The following is a 24,261-nucleotide window of genomic DNA, read 5'->3' as shown; positions in this document are numbered from 1 at the left end:
GATTAGGCTGCATACAGTGCTTGCAAATAGAAGGATCAAGGCTGGAACTGGTTGTTTTCTTGATATCTCATGTGGAAACAGATTTGGATGGAGAGGAATCAGTGAAGAGCCTGGTGTTCCTTCCATTTGAAAGCCAGTTTGTACCTCATTCCCTTTGTGCCAAGCAATGCATAAGAAAAACAAAAAAAAAAAATAACTCCATAGTGGGTATAATGTGTGTCCACTACAACATACAAGTCTACTGTGGACTCATCTTGTTGTGTTTCAAATAATAATAATAATAATAATAATAATAATAATAATTTCTTCACATAATAGTCGCATCCCCTTTTCTCATACAAAATGGACGGAAAGTGCAACTATTATGTGATAAAATACAATAAACTTTATTTAGAGGAAGAATATTTTTAAAACTTAGAAAAAAGGAGACATCCTAGAAAACAGATGTTAAATTTTCCTAAGGAAAGCTTGAGTGAGGACTCAGTAACAACCATAACTGTGAATCCTAGAAGTAACAACTTCACAGGTCCATCTTACAATCTCATAAATACTGAACAAGAAGTTAGCCATTGTTTACTGATACGCTTTCCACATGACTGACTCATATTCCGATAGTGGCCAAAGTTTCTTTGAATGGAAATAGACTTTAGTAGCTAATATATACCTGGCTCCCAAAGTATAAAATGTTTTAATTTTTAAAAGACAAGAAAATTAAAGACTATTAAATCCATCTCTAGTGGCATTAGGTGGTAGTCGTTGCCAAAATGTTGAAAGTCAACAATGATTTCACTGAAATAACATAATTATCATTAGTAGGAAGAGGCATTTCCAAAATCATCTTCAAAGGCCGCCTAATAATAATAATAATAATAATAATAATAATAATAATAAGTTAAAAAACAAAGTGTGGATTGTTGATTTTGTAATCCCAGGTGACAGCAGGATTGAAAAGAAACAACTGGAAAAGCTGACACGATATGAGGATTTAAAGATTGAACTGCAAAGACTCTGGCACAAGCCAGTAAAGGTAGTCTCAGTGGTGATCGGCACACTGGGTGCAGTGCCTAAAAACTTTGGCTTGCACTTAAATACAATTGGCGCTGACAAAATTACCATCTGTCAGCTGCAAAAGCCCACCTTACTGTGATCTGCACGCATTATTTGCCGATACATCAGACAGTCCTAGACACTTGGGAAGTGTCTGATGTGTGATCCAATACAACAGCCAGCAGAGTGATCTTGTCTGCTGTGGACTCATCTTGTTGTGTTTCAAATAATAATAAAATAATCCGCACACTACAATAATTTAACCTGAATGTTAAAATCCAATTAGTGTTCTTCTTCTGACAGATTCTCTTCTAGTTGAAGTTTTCTTTTGGAGCAGGAAGCTTCACGAGGTAGATGAATGCCCTTTGCTCTTCTGCTTCCAGAAGCTTTCGCCAATAATAACAAACTAGGTTGACACACCTTACAAATACATGCACACACATACATGCATTTTAAGAAAGAACACGTTGCAATGTTTTTCCACTAGTAAAATTTATTGATAGCTGTATTATAAAGAATATTTTGATAAACAAAAAAGCCTCTACAAAGAACAGGCTGTAGTAGATATGCCACTTGTCACCAAAGGTGATTGTCATCGTACCTGCACAAGTCACAGAACTTTCCTGGCCTAGCCTGGAATGGGTTTAAAACAGTTTGTCTTTGAACAAGAAAGAAAGGAAGCAACTCCGGAACTTAATATATAAATATTCCAGGTCATAAGGCAGTGGTTCTCAACATGGGGTTCCCAGATGTTTTTGGCCTACAACTCTCAGAAATCCCAGCCAATTTACCAGCTGTTAGGATTTCTGGGAGTTGAAGGCCAAAAACATCTGGGGACCCCAGGTTGAGAACCACTGTCATAAGGGGTGAGACTACATGCTTTCCTTTGGTAACTAGTGGGGTTTTCATCTCCCTTTCTCTCTAGCTGGGACAGCTGTGAGGCGGGGATGATCTTGCTTTAACTGGTTCTATACAAGTGCTTCCTTCATCTACCACAGTGGTTCCCAACCTTCGGTCCTCCAGGTGTTTTGGACTTCAGCTCCCACAATTCCTAACAGCTGGTAAGATGACTAGGATTTTTGGGAGTTGAAGTCCAAAACATTTGGAGGATCAAAGGTTGAGAACCACTGGTCTACCTTTTAAAATATCCTATGCTACTTCCTATTTTTAGTGTTGGCGTAACCCTGGAACAAGGAAATGGGCACACACACTTGGGGACAGAATGGTCTCCAAGCCCTCCATGGTGGATAATTTCACAGTAGCCTTCATTTGCTGCATCCATCAATCCATCAACCCCATATCCTTGCATGTTCCTGTTTTGATGTTGTAGCTCTGACCAGCTCCCCCACCCCAATGTTAATACACAGGCCCTCAAAGACATTGTTCCTTTAATAAATAACATTTTATTGCATATGGCTATTAAAGAGAGCAGTCAGGATCAATAGAGACTAAATACATATGCTAGTCTAGTTTCATTTTTCTCTTTCCTAGCAGCATCACTGATTACACCTATATACATAGTATACATTGGAAGACAGAGCAAGATAAGTTAAGTGTTTTGCCATATCACAATGGCAAGAAATATATTTAGTATCTTGATATCTAGGAACAATTATATATCTCTAAAAGAAAAACTCTATTTATAACCATTAATTTTAAATAGCAAAAAATATTCAAAATTTAAGGTAAAATCAGGCAATTTTTTTTAGCAAACTTATCAATTATACATTTGGGTTCAATATGATAACTAAGAATGTACGTATTTGCATAAGCCTTTTATGAAATGTATAGCACTGAAAAGAATTTACTTCCCCCCCCCCACCCCCAATATTCCATCTCCTTTATTTTATATGCTATCTACCTAATTAACTATTGTGGCATCAGGAACTAACAGATTTCCTCATATCTTACAGTGATCATTTTCTGATTTCAACAACTGCCATATCAAAATCTCTCATTGGCCGGGAACATCATCATCAATAAATTAACTGAGGCAGAGAAGTGAAGGTTGTTTTAAATAACGTAATAGGACTGTCACTTAATTTTTTGTTATCTTTGTGATTTTTACCAAGATATTCAATATAATATTCTCCTCCTAAGTTCTCAAAGCAATATTTAATAGGTGGAGATTACATTCAGATATGTCTTGTTATACAATCTTCAATCCAAACACTTAGCATGGAAGTGAAATGAGTTTGCACGGCATTTCATCAGAACACTAGGGCACTGGTTCCTTTTCCTCCCTTAGTTAGCAATGTAAAGCATTTCTGATGACACTGAACTGACTGTTAATTCATTAGATTTACCTCCTGCCTTACCTCCAGAGAGTTCAGGTTGGAATAACTGTCCCATTCCATCCTCATAACTACCGTATATACTCATGTGTAAGCGATCATCAAAATTTTTCCATCCTGGCATTATAAATTATTCAAAGTAATGCTGCGGTGGAGAATGTAGATAGGATTGATGCTTTCTTGAGTTTCTCTCCCATGCCTTTTGCTACCCTTCTCAGAGAGGAGGATGGTTCCTTATAAAAAAAAAAGGGAGTTAAAGTACAGTACATGTGAATAAGCTGCATTGATCTTTGACTAAAAATCGCAGACTTATACATGAGTATATAAAGTTCACTCCGAGGCAGGCCAAGCTGGTAGAGTGAGTCTGATCCAATACCAACAAGTGAGCTTGGTGGCTCATCTGGAAACTGAACCTGCTTTTCCCAAGTCCCTTTTTGTTTTTGCTGTCACATGAGACTCAGGAGAGGTATTTTTGAAATAATATTATTTAAAAGCCTCTCTACTCAAATACAGGTTAGAAGCAACAAGAGGATGAATGTAATGTAACCTGTAATGTGAATGTAAAAAGAGCAATCAGGACATTTATCTTCAAAATACAGAGTAGGTACATACTTCTCAATATGTTTTACTAGAATACTGGTATTTTTAACCCAAATATGCCCAAATTTTATGCTGTTCCTTTTATGGGAAATTTCATTCTGCCTAGAAGGAAAAAGAATTGATACAGTATCCTGCCCAAAATGAAGTTTTTGGTTTGGACACATGTTTTGATCCATCCATTCCCTGTTGTGGCTTTTGGTAACAAGAAATGCAACTAATAGGATTTGCTAATACATAGCAGGAAACGTTTTTGCAATCTGAAGCATTAAAAAAAACCAACCTATCAAGACAATTATACAAACGTGTCAGAGGTAAAGAATGACTTCCCAATAGAGTTTAATGATACTAAGTTCTGTTGCTTCTATTACATATTGTATAATGATCATAAATATTTTCATAAAATCCAAATGTTCAAGTTTCTTTTTGGTTTAAATCTTTCGTTTCTCGTCCTGATCTTCTCTTGATAAATCAACAGAGCAGCTAGTAACTGGGAAGCAACTGACCAGCAGCATCCTGTTATTCTTGATAAGGTCCCATAGGTTGGTGACTGTTCAACATTCAGCAGTAAGGCCAGCCAATGCAATGCAAATTCAGTTCTACTCTTAACTGAGGTAGTGCTGCAGAGGTTTGAAAGGACACCAGTAAACACCACTCTTCACTGCTATAGCAGGTGCAAGCAGAACATCCCAACATGCTGAAGAACACACACAGTTTATTTGTACCGAAAAGGTAATGGTTATGATCAATAAGCCAAATGAAGAGATCCACAGTCTCTGCAAGATTAATCTTGCAAAACATCCTAGATGGTTTGGTTCCTCTTCAATACAATAAAGAACTGTTCTGAAAGCTACATAAGACGGAAAAAAATCAAGCAGGTCTTAAAGCTGTTTAAGATGTAATCTCTTGAAAAAAAATCTACGAGCAGCTTTTAAAATGGATTCAGAGGTCATGATGGTGAATCTTGTTTCTTCATTCTGAAAAGCAAGAAACAGAAATAAGTGGCATCAGTAAGCTCTGACCAAAGGATAAGAAAAGTACAATCTAATCTCCATAATGACTCATCTGCTTTTTCTGCAGGTACCTACAGGGAGAAGAAGGGTCAATCAGTGTACCACCTTTCCTCCTCCCTCACTTTTGATTTATATCTAAGTGGGGTTCACATGGTATTCTGTGTACATGTGAACAAAGACCACAGAGTTGTCTTTTTTCACATATTATAGTTACTTACACGTTAATAATTAACTCTCAACTACTGGTCTGAACTCTTGTATAGTTTACCACAGAGTTATACTCAAGTGTTCCAACATTCAAGTTGAAAAGAGTTCAACTCCTGCCATTCTAGAGAAACAAATCAGATGGATGCTTGCCACAGATGCAGGCAAAACGTCAGGAGAGAATGCCTCTAGAACAGGGGTCCTCAAACTTTGTAAACAGAGGGCCAGGTCAACATCCCTTGAACTGTTGGAGGGCCGGATTATAATTTGAAAAAAATGAATGAATTCCTATGCACACTGCACATATCTTATTTGTAGTGCAAAAAACACTTTAAAACAATACAATAATTAAAATGAAGAACAATTTTAACAAATATAAACGTATTAGTATTTCAATGGGAAGTGTGGACCTGCTTTTGGCTGATGAGATAGGATTGTTGTTGTTGTTGTTGTTGTTGTGTGCTTTCAAGTCCTTTCAGACTTAAGTTGACCCTGAGTGAGGGGCAGGTAAATGACCTTGGAGGGCCGTATCCAGCCCCTGGGCCTTAGTTTGAGCACCCCTGCTCTAGAACATGGCCATATAGCCTGAAAAAACAACCCAGTGATTCCGGCCTTTGACAATAAATCAGTGATGCTTCCATAAGACTGTGTGTTCTAGTAAAGTTGGCTTTCTAGTAAGATGTTAGGACCTTATGTCTCATTAAGTATACTTACATCTGAGGAAGTTAGAAGCGAGTAAATCTGTAACATCCATATCTAGTAAAGATATTACATTATTATATCGGGAAGCTAGCAAAGTGACCAATATGAATTGAGACCAATGAATTATGGAACCAATCCACACCAAGTCCAATGTGCATCAGGACCAATGTGCATATGTCCCATTGTGCATCTGGACACTAGCTAAGGAGTGCCCATGTGCATTGAGAGAGTCCAATGTGCATTGGGACACTCTTGCCAGTGCCCTTACATATTTTAAACATTCACTAGGAACATTTCATAGCACCTCTGCTGTGTAGCTAAGGATATGCAAAGACAAGAGAATGTCATACATTATGAATTCTGCTTAAATGATTTTAAATATTTGCAATCTGTTTAAAGCAATTTAAAAACTCCCCTCTTTACAAAAAAACAGTTATGAAACTGACAATGGGATAAATGTGTTAATCAAAGCCAAGAATTTTTACTGAAAAGAACTTGTTTAATAAGGAGGGTAAAAAGGAGGGGAGGACACAATTGAAACCGATTACTGGTAGATAACTTTACAATTCAAAGATCAAAACAAAATAAAAAAGGGAGAAGACAGCATGCACTTGGAGCAAATATCCACTTAGGATCTCAAATCTTCCACTGTCCCTCGAAACAGAATTGCCGTGTTCAGGAATGAACACAAGTTGAGAGGTTCACTTAGATATCTGAATGAGGGTACATATTTTGTGAACCCATGTTCAGCATATCATGTGAACACCCCTCACATCCCAGGGCAGTTCCTTTTCCATTCAAAGTCTCTTTAATATAGATTATGGAGACCAAACCAAATCAAAGAATACATTTATCATTTATTCTTCATTCTCTCTGTTATGAAAAGCATGAGCCTGAAGCTTGGGTATGCTATCATAGCCCAGCAGGGTATGCTTAGCAGCCCTGGTATGTAAACAGTCTCTCTTTCCTGGAAACAAACAAGTAGTGATTTAACAGGGTAGTTTCCCTCTTTTTCTCTTACGTTGAACCCTTCTAAGATGAGGATGAACTTTTTGGGGTCTATTAAAGATTGTGATTTATTTTAAAAACAACTTTTGACTTTTCCTGTTGAATCACACAGGCAGCAAATGGCTGAGACAAAGCTTATGTTGCTTATTGTTTTCTAAAGGATTTAAGCAAAACCAAGATAGTTTTCTTTCAGGGATAATGTTATAGTATCATGTACTGTAGATCCTGTACTGAGCAGGAGTTTGGACTCATGTGATTCCAATTACAATAGTGTATGATGTTATCTACATATTCCATGACTGTATATTAAACTCTTCCATACTTGTGATTATTGTTATGCTGATCAGAATTCTGTTGGGCAGATATGAATGTGTAACAACCCCTACATAATCTTTAGTTTAGGGGCTACATAGGGTGTGTGACCATTCCTTAATCCCTATTTATGGGGAAGAAGCTGCTGAAATCAATGGTGGTTGTTCCTCTAACAATGGGAAAACAGCTGAGTGAGAGTCCCTCTCACCCTTTTGAATCAGCAATCTCCAAGAATGGAGCATTGTGAGGACGTCATGTGCTGGGTATCTCTCACGGGATAGGTAGCATCATTGGTCAACTGCTTTCTGATTGATAGGGGAACAGAGCCCTGTTGATCATAGTAGATACTTCCCAGTAAGTGGGGATTAAGATGGCATATACTACAGGCCCAGTGGTTTTCAACCTGTGGCTCCCCAGGTATTTTAGCCTACAACTCCCAGAAAACCCAGCCAGTTTACCAGCTGTTAGGATTTCTGGGAGTTGAAGGCCAAAACATTTGGGGACCCACAGGTTGAGAACCACTGTACTACACCATAACCATGATGCTTACACATATGCAAACTCCAACAGGATTCTGGTTACTGATATTAAATTGAAGGAATTCCTAATCTGGACTAAGAGCATGGCTATCTAGGAAAGGAATCAAAGAAATACAACAGTTCTCTGTATATGCCTGGAAATCCCCTTGATCTAAACTACTGTTTGTCATTGAAAGGAGAGTCATGGTAATTTTGGCATGGCGTAAGTAGTTCTGTAGGAATCTCTGGAGGCAAGAGAGCAGGAAAAGATTATCAGATCCTCTCCTTGCCTACTACAGTTCTGATTGTAATTAGGTCTCTCGTGGCTTCATAAAATAATTAGGAGACACATTTCCAAAATAACCAATTTATGTAGTGTAGGAACGCTTTACTATATAATGAGAGCTCCAGTCTTCATGAGAGATTGCAATGTGTGATAGTAGAAAATTATGTTGTGCTTTCATTAATACAGGCAACCTTTGACAGGTCACTGGGTAAGATGGTTATCTGAAGAAAGTCATGATAATTAGTAAAACATTTGCAATACCTGGCGCATGTGGGGCTAGATACAGCTTAATTTTTCATAAGCTGTCAAAGAAGATCTTGGCTTAAAAGAGTTCAACTTGATACCAGAAATGCAATCTAGCTCTCTAACACAATCACATGCATGCTTCAGTGTAGGAAACACAGATGAATGTGTGTGGCCATGTGCCTTCAAATCTTCTGTTGACTTACTGATTTTATAGTGTTTTCTCAGGCAATGAATACTCAGAAGTGGCTTTGCCAGTTCCTTCCTCTGAAATAGAGCATACAGGACCTGATTTGTTGGTAGTCTCCCATCCAAGTACTAATAGGGCTAACCCTGTATAGCTTCCAAGATTAGACAGGATTATGGTATGTAGGTAAATCACCTCTGAGTATTCCTTACAGAGGAAACTGTCAAATTCACAGACTTTCCATAAATCACCAAGTGACGTGAAGGCGCATACACACACAGGGAAATGATTTGCAGCAACATGAATACAGGTATCCCTCAATGTTGTACCTGTGCTGAAAAGTACTCTGCTCTGAAAGAGATTTTCAACTTGAGATGGTATGCAATTTCTGAGAATGCTAATGGAGATATTGATACTCTTTATGTGAAGTTAGGTTCACTGTGAACTATTCAAGACAAACAGTGACTTTTTCAAGTTCTAGTTAAGTATAAACTTTAACTGAATATTGGCTTTATTGAGCAGGGTCTCAACAGATTACAAAGGAAGTAACTTGACGGCTATAATGGAGAACTTAAATTCTATGGTCTTCCTTTACAGGCTTGTGTCCTTTGACTTCTTTTTTGTGAGAAAAGGTGGCTATTCGGCTTTTTGCCTCCATGGCAACACTCTCACTACAAAATCCAAAACCATAGATTCAGACCTGTACATATATGTGAATCCAAGAGCATCATGTTTATTTTCCCTGTATGATTTACTCAACAGCTTTGTCTGATGAAGAGAAAAGTGAGCTGTGAAAGTGAGTGCAATGGGTTTTTTCCCCCTGTTGGCTTTATTTATTTATTTACATTATTTCTACCCCGCCCATATCAGCCCAAAGGCGACTCAGGGTGGCGAACAGTCGGCACAATTCGATGCAATATATAAAGTACATACATCAATAAAAATAAAACCAACACATTACAATGTATCTAAAAACATCAAATCATTGAACAATAAAAAAATTTAAAACTATGTCGTCATGTTCAGTTATGTCCCAATAAAAGTATAACCAATGTATATTTCGTATTTTGTTCAACAGACAGCATGGCTACTCCTACAATATTCAAATCTCAGTCAGGATATACACTAGTAAATTCATCACTGAATAAGGACAACACAGACATTCATTTTCCATCTATCAACATATGCAAATAATGTTAGACGCCTTTAAAGTATTCAGGCTAAGGTTTAACCTTATGATACATTTCTTATACAACCTAATTAGCTCAAAAAATTGTACTGATCCAATACTTCAATGTATATATGTATATATATATACTTCAATGTGTATGTAAATATGTAAAATCAGATCTTACTTCCAAAGAAAATAATAAAGCACCAGTATGCTACACTGGCTACTTAGTGAGACATAGCCTATCCTATCCGATTTGTCATCGATCCACTCCTTTGGGAATATATACTATATATATATATATACACACAGTATATAATGTGTTCCCACAGCATTCTTCTGAATAATTTTCACCCCAATGCCCTAGTTATGTCCTGTGAAAAATAACTTTTTTTCTGGGTGAAAACCAACTTAGCCTCCCCCATCTCATATTGTGATAGTGCCCCAACCACTCCTCTTGAATGGTGTTGGAAACATTTCTGTGCAAAAATCTGACCCCCCTCCCCCAGGGTGGTGGGGTGGGGCAGCTCCCCAAGATTCCTTGTGACCCTATATACTCATGTATAAGTATAAACTTTTTAGTGAAAATAATCACACACCCCTCTCCCTCCAAACTGGGTCAACTTATTGGAGGGTCAATGTGAGTACTGTACCTTAACTCTAATTCAAAAAGGAACCCTCCCCTTCTGTAAGGCAAGAGCTTAATTCTTCCTGGTAGAACCTGAAAGAAGCATTGTCCCCCTTTATACCTTCTGCAGTGGTGATGCCTCTGGCTTTTTGAATGCCCAAGGGGAGAGGCAACTGACCCGAGACTACATTGGTATTTTTTTCTTCTCTGCAGAATGGTCCTCAATGTATCTATGGATAATTTCAAAATCTGTAATTTTGGTCCCAAAATCTGCCCTTGACTTATACATGAGTTGCTCAGGTGTGTACAGTATGTGCTCATACTGTACACATCTTTTTTAAAAAATTCAATGTCAAAGTGTTTTTTAAAAAATCACTGCAAAAAGACTGAAAACTCAAATGAGAATTAATATTTTGGTTTGAAACTGCGATAGACCTTAATTTCACATCCTATCAGCATAGCCTAATGTTCTACACATGGACTGTACATTTTATTGATCCACACATTACCCTCCTCGCCTACTTTAAAGCTTCTTCATACAGGCATTCCATGTTGCAACACGAGCAGCCAGGATGAGAAAAGGCCTTGCAACCCCATCGCATACGCAAACACACAATTATAATATCAGTGCTGAGGTCTTGGCGGGGTGGTGTCCCTTGAAGGTCGCAGACTTTCTGTGATCATCAATGGGGGAGGGATAGATTACCAGATGCTTCTTCAATCCTGTCTGTTCACACTGCGACATGGAAAGCCTGTGAGGCAGCTTTGGGACTTTAAAGAATATTGGAAAGAGCACCCTGTGGAAAGGACAGGAATACCAACTCTGCAATGGCCCAAAAAGACATCTAAACAGGGACAGGTGTATGTGTGGTCATCACTACCTGAAATTTAATATTTCACTAAGTGGATACACAATTTTGGATTCTTTCCCATATGTCCTCTACTGAATATGGTATGCCAAAGAAGTGAGGGACAGGTAGGTTAATTATATTAACACATATATTTCTAGCCAGCGGCTATGCTTTTGTTCTTTCTGTGCACCCATGCAAACATATAAACACAGACAATACACAAACAATATATACAAACATAAATATGTCATCTCTCAACAATGCATTCAGGGACTATTTAGTGTCATATGGCGAAGTTAGCAACTAATTATGGTTGAAGAAATGAAAAAGTGGTGACTTGCATTAAGGGAATTAAGCATGACATGTAATTAAGTCCCTTGTTTGTGCCTCTTAACTTTTATCTGTCTAGACAGAAAGCTCAATAGGGTAAAAATAACCTATTATTATCATGCATGGAGTAGCCACCACAAATAGCATACTCTCAGCTGAAGGTCTTAGATTAAGAAGTCATCAGTCTAATGAAGCTTTGATTTAATCACTTCAGTTGCAATAATAAACCCAGAAGAAAAAATAGGAAATCTCACTAGCACTAAACTCACTCATGGAAAATAAGGATCACATCTCACACCAATGCATAACTTTTTTTTAAAAAAAGTTCATTTGAGTTATTAAAAACCACACGTTTCACTTTATGTAGCTACATAGACCAGCTTTCGATGGGTGAATAACTCGGGACTATGTCTGTTCTTGTTTTATTGTATTTTAAAGTAAATTGTATTGTTTTAATTTACTGCTGTAAACCCCTGCGAGCCAAATCAGGAGTAGCGGTATACAAGTCAAATAAATAAATAATAAATAATAATGTTAATGGCAGAGTTGTGTATATAACTCAAAGTTTGAATCCTGAAGCAGATCAGCCTGATGTGGCCCAATCCAGAATGGATCCAACCTGGATTGTTCAGTGGGAAAAGTTTCTGGAAAGAGTTCTAGTGTTTTCCATAATGCTTCAAACTAATGCATGGGGGCGGGGGGGGGGGGGGTCTGGGAAAATATCTGGAAAATGCATTTCTCCTCTAATACAGAACACCATGGCTGCATGCTTATGATAATGGAAGGAGAAGGTGAAGTAACAGCTCTATATTTCAATTTCCATTTTTCAGTTCCTAAACTTTCCAATAATAGCATGAATAGGAGGGTTTGTGTATATATTTTCCTGTTTTCCTCGGCTTTCTAGTGTTTGTGATCATTCATTTCCCTGCCCGACCCCAATACTCTGAGGTCTGTAAATTCACTATGTGATGATAAATATTTTGGTAATCTTTCTAGATTAATCATAGAATCATACTTGGAAGAGACCCCGCGAGCCATCTAGTCCAACCCCCTGCGAAGAAGCAGGCAAATTGCTTTAAAATACAGCTGTCCATAAGGACACAGACACAGCACTGTTTGTATGGCAAAGGAAGACATTAGCATGATTACACATTTGTTCAATTGTATCTTTCAGAAGGGAATTATGATGATTAATACTCCTGAATTGTAAACTGCGTGGTGAGTCAGATTTCAGATCACGTTCGGATGACTCCAGAGTGGATCAGAGCATAATCTCGGAAGCACATCAAGGGGCTTCTGCACAACCTTTGTTGATATCAGCCATAAATCTCTATGGTAGTTATGAATGCATAATCTAAGGTTATGCACATATGACTGTTACATATTCAGAGTCACCACATAGTCCCCAGTTTAGTTTAGTGACTATACAGAGATCCTGAAACTCCCTCAATTTCCACGTACTGGGCAACAGCTGCTGCTGCGATCTTATTCCTCTGTCACTTGGGAAGGAGCTGACCAACATTCCCAGTTGTCCTTGCATGAATGATCTCTGGTATGAGGGGGAATTGCAGCAAAGACCCTAATTCTGTCCACTGCATAAGAGAATACCCATGGGGGAATTGGGAAATCCTACTGCTGCTTTCCAATCAACAAGAACTGCTAATCCAGTAAGTGAGAATTGTTTGGGGGCAGAGGGGTCAGGCAGGAATCTACTGCATAGAATCATAATAGCAGTTCTTATGTGTATGTGTATGTGTGTGTGTGTGTGTGTGTATGTATGTGTGTGTATATATATGTGTATATATATATATATATATATATATATATATATATATATAGGATCTTGAAAACAGTTTCTGTACTTAATGAAGAAATTACCATTTTCCAACAGAAGGTGACAGATTATGTGTGAAAAAGTATGTTTTTCTGGAACTAGGGAGGCAACAGTCAGTTCTAATTTCAGCCAGTTCTAATTTCTAATTTCCAAGTAGGTTCCTAAATTCCTAGCAACACCAGACAGGTGCTCAGAACATTACGGGGACAGTTCCAAGTCTGCTCACTGCAAAAATAGTTACCATTGCAGTTCCTATTTTTTTCAGAAGCAGGCTTTTACTTGTTATTCAACAGTTGCTTAAATATTTGCTATTAGTTATTTAAAAAAAATAGATGCCACAAGCAGCTGGTGTGTTAAAACACACTCCTGAAGGCCATCTCTTCAGTCACTTTACAGAAGGAGTAACATTATTCCATGTTATACCGCAATCATAATGTGATAGTGCTGCCTTATTGCAAAAAATAATGAGACACAATTCATTATTTCTGACAAGTTACTTTTTAGATGTGTAGATGTGTGTGTGAGAGAGAAAATCCAACACAATTACTATTCCCCTTAAAAGTCTCTCTCAATAGTATATTGCATAGCTTTGTGGCACTGAAGAGCAGAGTGGGTGTGATAGCAGTGATGGGCTGTAATTGGGGAGATGCAGATTTTAAACTTCTCAGCATGAATCGGCCTTACAGGGTTATTATGGGGATAAAGAAAGAAGGAAGCCATGTATCTGAGCACACTGGAAGAGGGAACACAGGATATAAATGAGGCAAAGAAAGAAATGAAACAATGTAGAAAGAAAAACCCAAGGCAGTGGGACACTGCCAACTATTATTCCTGTGGGGCAGGGAAAGAGACTTGCTAGCCTGTGGGCATGAACTGCTTTTTCTCCAACATCCTTGGGGAGCAGAGGAGGAGCTTATCTACATAGATGCTACAAAGTGACTTACAGGCCACTTTTATTACCCACCTGGAAGAAGCATGTCCTGTTCTTCCTACAACTTCAAGTAAGGTTTTCAAGAACAATTCCTCCCCACCCTGCTCCTCCCCTCCAGGGTTATGGATTGATAAGACTCCCTCCGGATCTGCTCCAATGAAATGCAGTTCCACAGAAGGCCCCACAGATCTCATTTCCCCAGTTCTCAATGGCATAAAGAATGTGTGAGACCCTCAAAGGCTACTCAGTTTTCAATTGTTTCTCCTGGGATCCCCTGGAAAGCAAAATGCAGCTTTTAAATAGTCTGTAGGGCTTGCTTGCACTGTGTAGAATTGAAAAATCACCAAACACCTCAACTTTTCATTTTTTGACAGCCCATCTTGGAGGGTTCCAAGGAGGACAGCTGGTTCCTCCAAGCTACAGAAATTTCCCACCATTTTATAACTCAATTCTATTTTAATAAGTCTCTTGCTCAGTCTCACATTTGCCACTAGTGACAATGTGCTTTTAGATATGAATTACTGGGCTGAAGTTTCTCTATACGAGAAAGAGCCTCACCCCCTCTAGAACATAGGACTGTGTCTGTTTGCCCCATAACAGTCCTCCTCCTTTGTTTGAGAAGAACAGAAATTCACTTTAAGTACACAGTATGTTTCCATAAAATCTAACCTTTTATAAATACAAATCTAACCTTTTATAAAAATCAGTACCTTACCAACTTTGTCTCTTGTTCTCTGGAATCAATACGGCAACAACTCTTAACAAACTGGGAAAAGAAAGGAAAAAAAGGGTAAGCTTTGGGGTCCTATTTATTATGTTGAGCAGGGCAAGGGGGAAATATACTGAAGTTGCATTTCACCACCATTTTTGAGACATTGAGACTCATTTTAGGAGTCACTCCTGATTTATAATACTTGCCCTCTTAAAAAGTGCCCTGCCTACTGCAGAGGTGGACAAATTATGAGCCAAAAGCTGCCTAATGTCCTCCAAGAACATTTTTACATCTAAGTTAGATGCACCTACCTGAAATCTGGGGATTTAACTTGTTTTGCTCATAATTTTTCAGACAAACAGCACTCCCCAAAGTTTTCCAGGGTTGTGTTTAAGCCTTTTGGCACAATTTGGGGTTCCTGGTTGCTCTTCCAGGCCCAGGCCCAAAAGATGAAGAATACTGAACACTCTCTGAAATGTGGAAGAATGAGCACACACCCCTCCTCACCCCTTCTCCATTAAGAGCATAGTAGCTATTGTATCCAGAAGAGCTACAGGATAAAATCCAGATTGACTCCCATTCTGGCCAATGGTTAATTTTGATGAGCTTCCCCCTCTCAGATAAAGAAGGTAGCCTGGACCAACATAAACATGTTTTAGCAATCGCAACAGAGAACACAAAAGATAAATCTTACCAAAACCTCATTGCAGACCCAAATGATAACTTTGGCTGGAATCCTGTTGTTGAAACAGGGCCATGTAACCAAGGTTACACGAACATTTATCATGTAGCTGTTAGAATATGTCCTTTTAAATTCACTGAGCAGGGAGTACCTCCTTTCATAACTCCCCCTTGCAAGACAATTTTGCAGTGCCACCATGCACTCCCATTTAGTAGTTTGGGGGCAGGCAGAGGGTGTTTAAGCAGCAAAGAAACCAGGAGAAATGAAAGAATGGGTACATCCAAACTGATTATTTACCCTGAAGAGTGGGTGAATCAGCTCCATGGTGGCTAAAGCTGATTTGGGTTAAAGTAGACCAAGGTCACATAAACATGGTCTTAAACTTGTGTGAACCAAAGTTGTGGGGTGCTCCAAATTCTCTATGAAAATGTAGAGTAAACAGACACTTTGGGGTTATGTTAAGTAGTTGGGCCAGTTTCAAGTGAACTGGGCCCAACTATTTACACGGTCATCGTGTATTCCCTGGGCTCAGCCCATCTAAGGACACAGGGTTGGTACTCACCACTCTGCACCCGTTGTCGTTGTCATGGGGATCAATTGATCCAACATGGCTAGTGTAGGTTGGTTGTTCCTTAAATAAGAAATTATGCTGCCCCCGCATACAACTCAGATATTTCTTCTCTAAAAAGAATTCCTAGAATACAACCATATTGTTTTGCCTTCTTTACACAGTCTCAATACAAATAATGAGCCAATGAGGCAATGAATTTAGTTCCTAGTTTAGTCCAAACTTTAAAAGAACTATTCCAAGATGGTTGAACCTGCTACCAAAAGCAAATGCAGCATTCAGATATCTCTTTTAAAGTTGAGACAAAAACTAAGAGTTGATTTACCAACCAACTAATGCTGGATCCACCAGCCTTTGCTGTGGAATACAGAAGCTGTTGTCACCCTATGCCTGTCTTTGCATCTCAACACAAGCAGTTGAGCCATAATATGTCCTCATTCAACACTGTGCATATCAAGTAATTTTAAATTAACCATGGAAAGAACACTGTGTACAAGAAATAACATCCAAAGCCACTTACATTTTTTAAAAAGAACCTTTATAATTAACTTTCTAATCAACACAAATGAGGAATAAAAAGTTAAGTATCAGTTTAGTATCATATGGGATCTATATTTCAAATTATAACAACTTGCAGATGGCCAAAATTAAACATGATCAAGCTTGCTGTATTGCCAAAACAATCTGTTAAACTGTATCCGATTATTTTACAAAATAAAGTGCTTTCTTTCATCTAATAAAATAGGTGCCTTCAATCTTATTTTTGGAAGAAAAGAGGAGTATAAAACTAAGGGGGAAAAAAATCTAATGATCTGCTTAGTCTACATTTCTATTTGACCATCTAAAGTAAATTTATTACAGATTTTACGTTTTAATAATAAAGATATACAATAAATGTATAAAAGAGAAAATTAGTAGGGCATCACTCTATATGTTAAATTAACCTTGGTTGTATGAATGGAAAATCCCAGGCAGTTAGTCTCTGAAGAAACTACAAATGTAATGTCGGTGCTTAGGAATTTGACATAACCAGTCAGCTCCATGCAATACACTGAAGGAATTTGAAATATTTTCCAGCCTTACTGGTAAATTATTGGATTCTCATGCCTCAGAATCCCTTGCTTTGGTGAACAAAAACTTGGTTGTTTATCTCCCACTTCATTTATACAAAAACAGACAAAGACCTGCAAAGTAGTTAAACTAGAAGACTTCGATTTATGTTGGTTCTTTCATTGTATGATGGTCAGCAAAGCTTTCCCTCATCAAAAAAGATAAACAAGGAATCAGATAAAAAGCAAACAGTACAAAAAATGTTATAAAACATACAAAACACAGTAAAATACAACAGTTAATTGTTTAATTAAGTGGTCAATAATTAATGTGGCTCTAGAAGCATAAACTATCACCAGAAGGACTTTAACCTTTCCTTTTCTCTAAGGCTAGTTTCACCACCTGCTTTGTCACATCATAATCTGTTCTTCCCAATAAAAATACAACTTAGTTTCCAAGAACATTATCTCCAGTAACAAGAATAAGGAGACCAAAACATTATGTTCTTGAGTCTAAATATAATGTGTATTCTGGAAGAAAACAAGCTGAGTCCTTTACTTGTTGTTCCCAACAAGGAGGACAACATCTATTTGTCTTACACTGGCCATCGTAATGTCCTTAACTTTCATTGCTATGGAGTATTATTTGTGATTCTTTGTCAGTGTTTGCTTTCAGTAGAATTGGATTTTGCATTCATCTAAAGCAGACTTTCTGATGCTATCTCATGAAGGGGTCCAGCAAATTTTCCCTAATGTGCCAACAATCTATATCATATTGAAAATCATCCACATGTAGCACTCTTGTATTTACTGTGTTTGTATTCTTTTGGTCCCCTTGGGGAGATAGGTGCAAGATATATATAAAGTGTTGTTGTTCTTGGTAACTTTGCCAGTCCTTTTTCTTTTGATACCTAAACTGTATTTGCAAATGCTTGACTTAAGTTTTAAGTTATTGCAGATTTTCCTTCAGTTTGGTACCTGGAGGAAAATCTAATTTGGAGGCCCTGAATTCTTTTGAGGGAGAGAATGAACTCATTTTGTCCTCTCCATAGCTACAGAATTGCATTTTACTAAAGGATTCCAGCACTTAAAAGACAAGCCATTTCAATTTTACCAAACATATTTAATCAGCAAAAACTTTGAAAGGAAAAAAAAAATCTCCCTTTCATTGGCTTAATTTATACTCTCTAGCTTCAATGTAAGCAAAATCACATACCTCATAGGTAGATAAACACTTTAAGGAAAGTTACAGAAGCATTTCTTTACAACAGACTTGCCAATACCAAAACACTTGTTATAGTATCTGAAAAAGGTTGCAACAACATTCATGCCGGAAGAGTATGGGTTCAGACTGGCAATCTAGTATTTTGACAGTCCTAGTATTTTGCTTTAAATCATAATTATTTTGTTTAGGAGCTAGGTTAGAAAGGATTAAACACTATTAAAAGACAACTGGTTGGTTGAAGAGTTTGGCTTTTGCAGATGAGCTAACTAACAGTGAATTATGATACAAATAACAAATAACTTTAGTATGCTTTAGATTCCATTTATTAACTATATCCATATTTTTGGGGACCCTGCCTTGCTGGCAATGATGTAGGAAACAATGTTTTGAACTTTACAAGGTTTTACATATGGATGTTTTTATGACACTTCAGTTGGGTGAGCATTGAGAAGGATGTCTGTGCTCATGAAGGTTTATTGGTACAAATTGTCAACATCTATTTAAAATTATTGAAAAAGTAGACCACTGTGAGTAAACTCTGTTCTGAACACTCTCTTCCAGCTCTATTTTCCTCATGCCAGCTGGAAGTTCGAAATGTTACTATCATTATTTTTTTTAGTTATTTAATAAATGAAAGTTGTAGTATAACATCGAAAGAGTGAGAACAATTTTTAGATAGGAAAGTTTGAAAAAGGGGGCTTTTAGAGAGGAGATGTAAGAAAAGGAGAAAAAAATTGAATAAAAAAGAAAAAATATAGAAAAAAAGTGTTCAAAGTTTGACTTCCTTGTATTCATCGGTGGTTGTAAAGTCATAGTAGATGGCCTCTCAAACGGGCTCAGGGTAGTATTGTTATGTTGAATGTTACAATCATTCTCAATAACCTGATCCTCTTGTTTAAAACTCCCCTGACAGTGCCCTTTTTTTCGCCAACTAAACAAGCAGGATTCCCATTTATACAGCGACTAGGGAAACTTGCAATAAAATATTACAGTCTATATACCTTTTGCTCTTCTTGGGTATTGGAATAGAAGTTTTACAGGCTACACAATGAGAAGAACATTTGAGAGAGGGGAGAAAGATCCTATGGCATCCTCTGATTTTGGGGAAATCGTAACTGCACCCCAGAACGCACCCTGCTCTCATCCAATCTGCTGCCTGAGGCAGACCCCTCCTTCTATCTACAACATAATAGAAGGAAGACTGACCCATTTCCCACCAAACAAGTGTCTATCCATGCATCAGACTTACAAAGATTGGCTTTGCTGGGCTCAGACAGTCAGCTGACCATTTTTCATGCAGTCTTTTTCTTGTATTTATGTGACTCTGTAACTCATTTATTGGAAACCTTAGGCAAAAAGTCATATCCTGCATATTTTGTATTTTTTCCCTGCATATTTTGTATGAAAATAATTTCACAGTCTTATAACAGAAATACATCTTTACAAGCAGCTATGCATAGAAAAAGAGACAGACATGAACTGAACACACGCGACTGAGATTCTCATTGCAAAAGACAACACCACAGTAACAATACACCGCATTAAATGTTTACTCTCCACAACTTACTTAGGGTTCGGTAGAGTTTATTCCTAGTGTGATAAGGACTGCAACCTGAACATATTACAGGACCAAGAAATTGGAAGGACTTTCATTGGAAGCTTGAAATAGTCTGTCTGGTCTTGTTTAGACCCTGAGGCTCTCTCGCATTTACATTTGGAATTATTTGGGTTAATGTTAAACTAGCATCTCTCAGCATGTTCCATAAAAGCTTTCTTAATGATTAGAAGCCCTCAAGTGTTGTTTTTTTTAAGTTACACAATGAGCCACAGTGTCGGTGGCGCAATGGATTAAACCAGGGGTCCTCAAACTTTTTGAACAGAGGGCCAGGTCACAGCCCCTCAAACTGTTGGAGGGCCGCATTATAATTTGAAAAAAACATGAATGAATTCCTATGCACGCTGCACATATCTTATTTGTAGTTCAAAAAACACTTAAAAACAAGACAATAATTAAAATGAACTATTTTAAGAAATATAAACTTATTAGTATTTCAATGGGAAGTGTGGGCATGCTTTTGGCTGATGAGATAAGATTGTTTTTGTTGTTTTGGTGTGCTTTCAAGTCATTTCAGACTTAGGTTGATCCTGTGCAAGGGCCGGGTAAATGACCTTGGAGGGCCGTATCCGGCCCTTGGGCCTTAGTTTGAGGACCCCTGGGTTAAACCCTTGCGCTGGCTGAACTGTTGGCCTGAAGGTCGGAGGTTGGAATCTGTGAGACGAGATGGAGTAAGCTCCTGTCTGTCAGCTCCAGCTTCCCACATGGGACATGAGGGAAGCCTCCCACAGGGTGGTAAAACAACTGGGCGCCCCCCGGGCAACATCCCTGCAGATGGCCAATTCTCTCACACCAGAAGCGACTTGCAGTTTCTCAAGTTGCTTCTGACATGATACAAAAAGTTACAGCATGATCCCTTCTGAAAAAACCTGTTGGTTATTAGAGGGAGGGAAAAGAAAAGGAGGCTAGCATATGGAAACTTACCTTTTACCGATGAAGCTTCATTGCGGTTCCGGAAGTCTATAGTGGTGTAAGTGCCATCAATACTCCCATTGAGAGGATGCTTGCCTTTGTGCTTCCCTTGATAAGCATTGGCCAGATGGTCTCCTTCTTCCACATCAAGAGCAATGTGGTTGAGGCCATGCTGAAAGCCAGCAGACGTCTCCCGGCACATGGGGCTGCCGTTTTGCTCTTCCACGAGGCCTTCGTTTTTCCTGAGGGACACATTTTCCACAGAGGCGGAGTTGTGCCGCTTAGGTTTGTGTGCAAAAGAAGGAGAAACGGGGGTCACGGTGGTAGTGGAGGAGAATGTCTCTGAGCTGTGCCTGCGGCGCCCCTGAGGATCGGCACGGATGACTTTGGCCCCGTGGTTGGGATCAGGAGGAGGGCTGGCCAAGAGGAAGGTCTCCATTCCAGAAAGCGTAAGCCGCTTGAGGCCAGCCACCGGGCTGCTCACACGGACTGTTTCTGGCTTATGTGAGATGGGCTGGGGTGGAGCAGTGGCTGTGGTAAAAAACATTTCCGTGTAGTCACCAGCCTCAGAAAGTGGGCTGGAAAGGCAAGCCTGCTGTACCCCGACCTTTACATAAGGCTTGCCAGACGGCTCAGGGCTAGGGGAGACTTCTGGCAAAAGCGCTTCCTCCAGGGAACCCACTGAGAGGGCACCCGACTGCGACCCTTCCGATGTGATGTTTGTATAACTGGAGTCCTGGGGTCTGCTTCGACCACCCAAACTAGAGCCGAGCAGGAAGGTGGAGCTGTCAAAGGGTGGTGCCTGGGAGTAGCTAATGTTGACATATTCCCCACTGGGGCTCTGGGGTTCATTCAAGGTGGGGGGATCCTCCCTGCTGGGTAGTGACAACCGTAAAGAATGGCGACTGAGGAAAGGCTCTGTTTGGCTGTGGCGCACGGGGAAAGGCGTTGCGGTGTGGCTGCCCTCTGCTTTGGGAGGCAGGCCTAGCTTCCCACCTGGGGAATTCATCAGCACATACTGGTCACTGTTCTTTCCTTCCCCGGGGCTCCAGGAGGCATAGGGAGCGCTACAGAAGCACCCGGACTGCTCCCCGGGGCTCTGGGTGCCGTAGCCCTCCGAAGAACAGGCCGAAGGAGAAGGTCCACACAAGGGGGGGAAGAGCAAAGGGGACATGTTGATATAGTCTCCGGTGGCGGGACTCTCCCCGGACAGCCTGGTTTGGCCAGTGCCCCACATTTGCATGTAGCCGCTGTCATCGGAGGAGCTCCCACTGCTGATCCGGTAGGGGAGCGGGTGAGACAGAGACACACCGGTGGGGCTGAGGGACAGGAAGGCATCGCAGCCCTCCTGCAAGGGCAAAACGGGGAGTGTCCTGGGGGCCATGGGCATGTAGGGAGTGTCCTCCTTGCCTGAGGAGCCCACCTCCAGGTCGCAATAATCCTCAGGATAAAGCGCCGAGGCCGCCCGAGGGCAAGGGGAGGCCTTGACAGGTAAGGTGGCCCGCATGAGGGTGTATTCATCCAGGGAGGCCGAGGCGAGGGGTATGAGGCAGGGCTGGGTGGGCGCTGTTAATGAGAGCGTGCGCTTTCGGGGGGGATGGCCACGCTCCATGGCGACATAGCTGCCCAGAGGAGGGGGTGTCTCAGGGGTGCTGCTGCTGCTTCGGGGTGCTAGAGAAGAGCTCTTCTGGGGTGCCTGGGCAGGCTCGGGGCTGAGGGGGCTGTCGCCTTCTCCGCTGGGGGGCGCCAAGATGTCCGTCCTGGAGCGGCGGAGGAAGAGGCCGGTTCTGCTAGAGGGCAGGGGGTGGCGCCGGGGTCCCGGGACGGAGATGGGCCGGCTGCACATGAAGGAGGAAGAGGAGGAGGAGGAAGAGGAGGCCGAGGAGGCGGAGGAGGAGGACTGGCTCTTGCTGCGGGGGCGCGCGGGGCGGGGCTCGCGCAGGGCCCGCATGGCGCCCAGCACGGTCTCGTGGATGCTCTGCGCCACCACGGCGTCGCCGGCCTGCATCCAGAGCTCGCCGGGCCCCGTGGCGGCGGAGCGGCCCAGCTCGAGGAAGAAGAAGCCGTCCGAGTGGCCGCAGCGGCGGATGCTCATGAGGGGCAAGGCCACGCTGGGCCGCTCGCCCTTCAGCCGCACCAGCGCCACGCTCCGCCGCGCCAGGCACAGCCGCTGCACGCCCGAGAGGCCCCGGCTCTGGCCCAGCCCGCGCGCACGCACAGACACCTGCCACACCTCCAGGAAGGAGCCCCCGCCGGAGCCCTCCTCAGCGCCCCCTCCGTCGTCCTCGAGGCCTTCGTCGTCCTCGCCGCCACAGCCCTCATCGGGCGGAGAGCCCCCCGCGGCGGGGAGGAGGGCGGCGATGGCTTGGTACCAGCCCTCCTGCTCGTCCGCGCTCTCGGCCGCCAGCGCCCAGGACTCGCCCCGCGCGAAGAGCGCCACCAAGTGCCGGTGCCGGGCGTCGGCCCGCTTGTGCACCTGCAGGCAGCCCTCCAGCGCCAGGCTCCGCTTCGGCACCGGAGACGCCTTCCCGCGCCACTTCTTCTCGCTCTCGTAGTACTCCAGACGCGCCGATGAGGAGGAAGGCGGCCCTTCTGGAGAGGCCTCTCCGGGAGGCCCTCGCAGCACGAAGAAGCGCCGGTGGCCGTGCTTGTGGTGCTTGCGCAGGTAGCCCGTCTTCCGCACGTCTGGGGGCAAAGGCGGCGGAGGGGGAAGCGGCGCCTGGGCCTCTGTCGTCGTCGTCGCCGCCTGGAGGGCCCTGCCGGCCGGCTCCATCCCCTTCTCCTCAGCGCTGCCTTTCAGGACCACGGACGCCTCCGAGGAACTTCTCGCCGCGAAGAGCAAAACAACACGTGACCGCTGCCAGGCGCGCGCTTCCCTCCTCCCTCCACTCCGCGCGCGCGCCACACACACACACCCTCACACACATAGGCCTCCCCTCTCGCTTCTCATCCTACCCCTCCGCGCGTGAAAGGCACCCAGCTCCGCCAATAAGACCTCTTTTCCAAATCCGCCGGGCTCTTATTGGCGTCTCTTTTAGCCCCGCCTTCTAGCCCTCTTGTTCCCCCCCCCCCCTTTTCTCCCTACCTGCCTCTCCCTGCGACAGTCGCCCCCACTCCCTCCCTCCCTCTTTGGACACGCCTCTGAGGAAAGTCGAGCGCGCGGCCGAGTGTGTATATGTATATATATATATGAGCATGCGCACATAATGCGTTCTTTCTCCCTCTCTCCCCCTCCCTGGCCAGTTTCATAAGGTACAGTCTCTCTGTCACGCGAGGGCTTCTTTGGGAGCGGCAGGGCAGGGGCCGTTCTGCGCCTGCGCGCCATGGCCCAAGACCCCCAGC

At 41.6% G+C, this 24,261-nt stretch overlaps 1 protein-coding gene across 3 annotated transcripts; it reads right to left on the bottom strand.

Moving 5' to 3' along the window:
• Positions 1-1,520: 1,520 nt before the first annotated feature.
• Positions 1,521-23,964, bottom strand: IRS2 (insulin receptor substrate 2). Of its 3 annotated transcripts, none has more exons than XM_060784965.2 (3): positions 20,932-23,964; positions 14,867-14,922; positions 1,521-4,915 (listed from the first exon to the last, which is right to left on the bottom strand). In XM_060784965.2, the coding sequence occupies exons 1-2, from the start codon at positions 23,690-23,692 to the stop codon at positions 14,915-14,917; spliced, it is 2,769 nt and encodes a 922-aa protein (XP_060640948.2). In that variant the 5' UTR covers positions 23,693-23,964; the 3' UTR covers positions 1,521-4,915; positions 14,867-14,914. The 3 variants fall into 3 exon arrangements, with proteins under 3 accessions (XP_060640948.2, XP_060640939.2, XP_060640956.2); XM_060784956.2 differs by having other exon boundaries at positions 14,872-14,922; XM_060784973.2 differs by lacking the exon at positions 14,867-14,922.
• Between the last annotated feature and the right edge of the window lie 297 nt (positions 23,965-24,261).

The sequence above is a fragment of the Anolis sagrei genome, chromosome 1 (genome assembly GCF_037176765.1).
Source record: "Anolis sagrei isolate rAnoSag1 chromosome 1, rAnoSag1.mat, whole genome shotgun sequence".
NCBI classification, from domain to species: Eukaryota; Metazoa; Chordata; class Lepidosauria; order Squamata; family Dactyloidae; genus Anolis; species Anolis sagrei.
The sequence above is the reverse complement of the archived record's forward strand: the minus strand, read 5'-3'. Positions and strand labels throughout refer to the sequence as shown.

Excerpts from the sequence above, each read along its gene's own strand:
- IRS2 (XM_060784965.2), bottom strand. The coding sequence starts at position 23,692 with ATGGAGCCGGCCGGCAGGGCCCTCCAGGCGGCGACGACGACGACAGAG.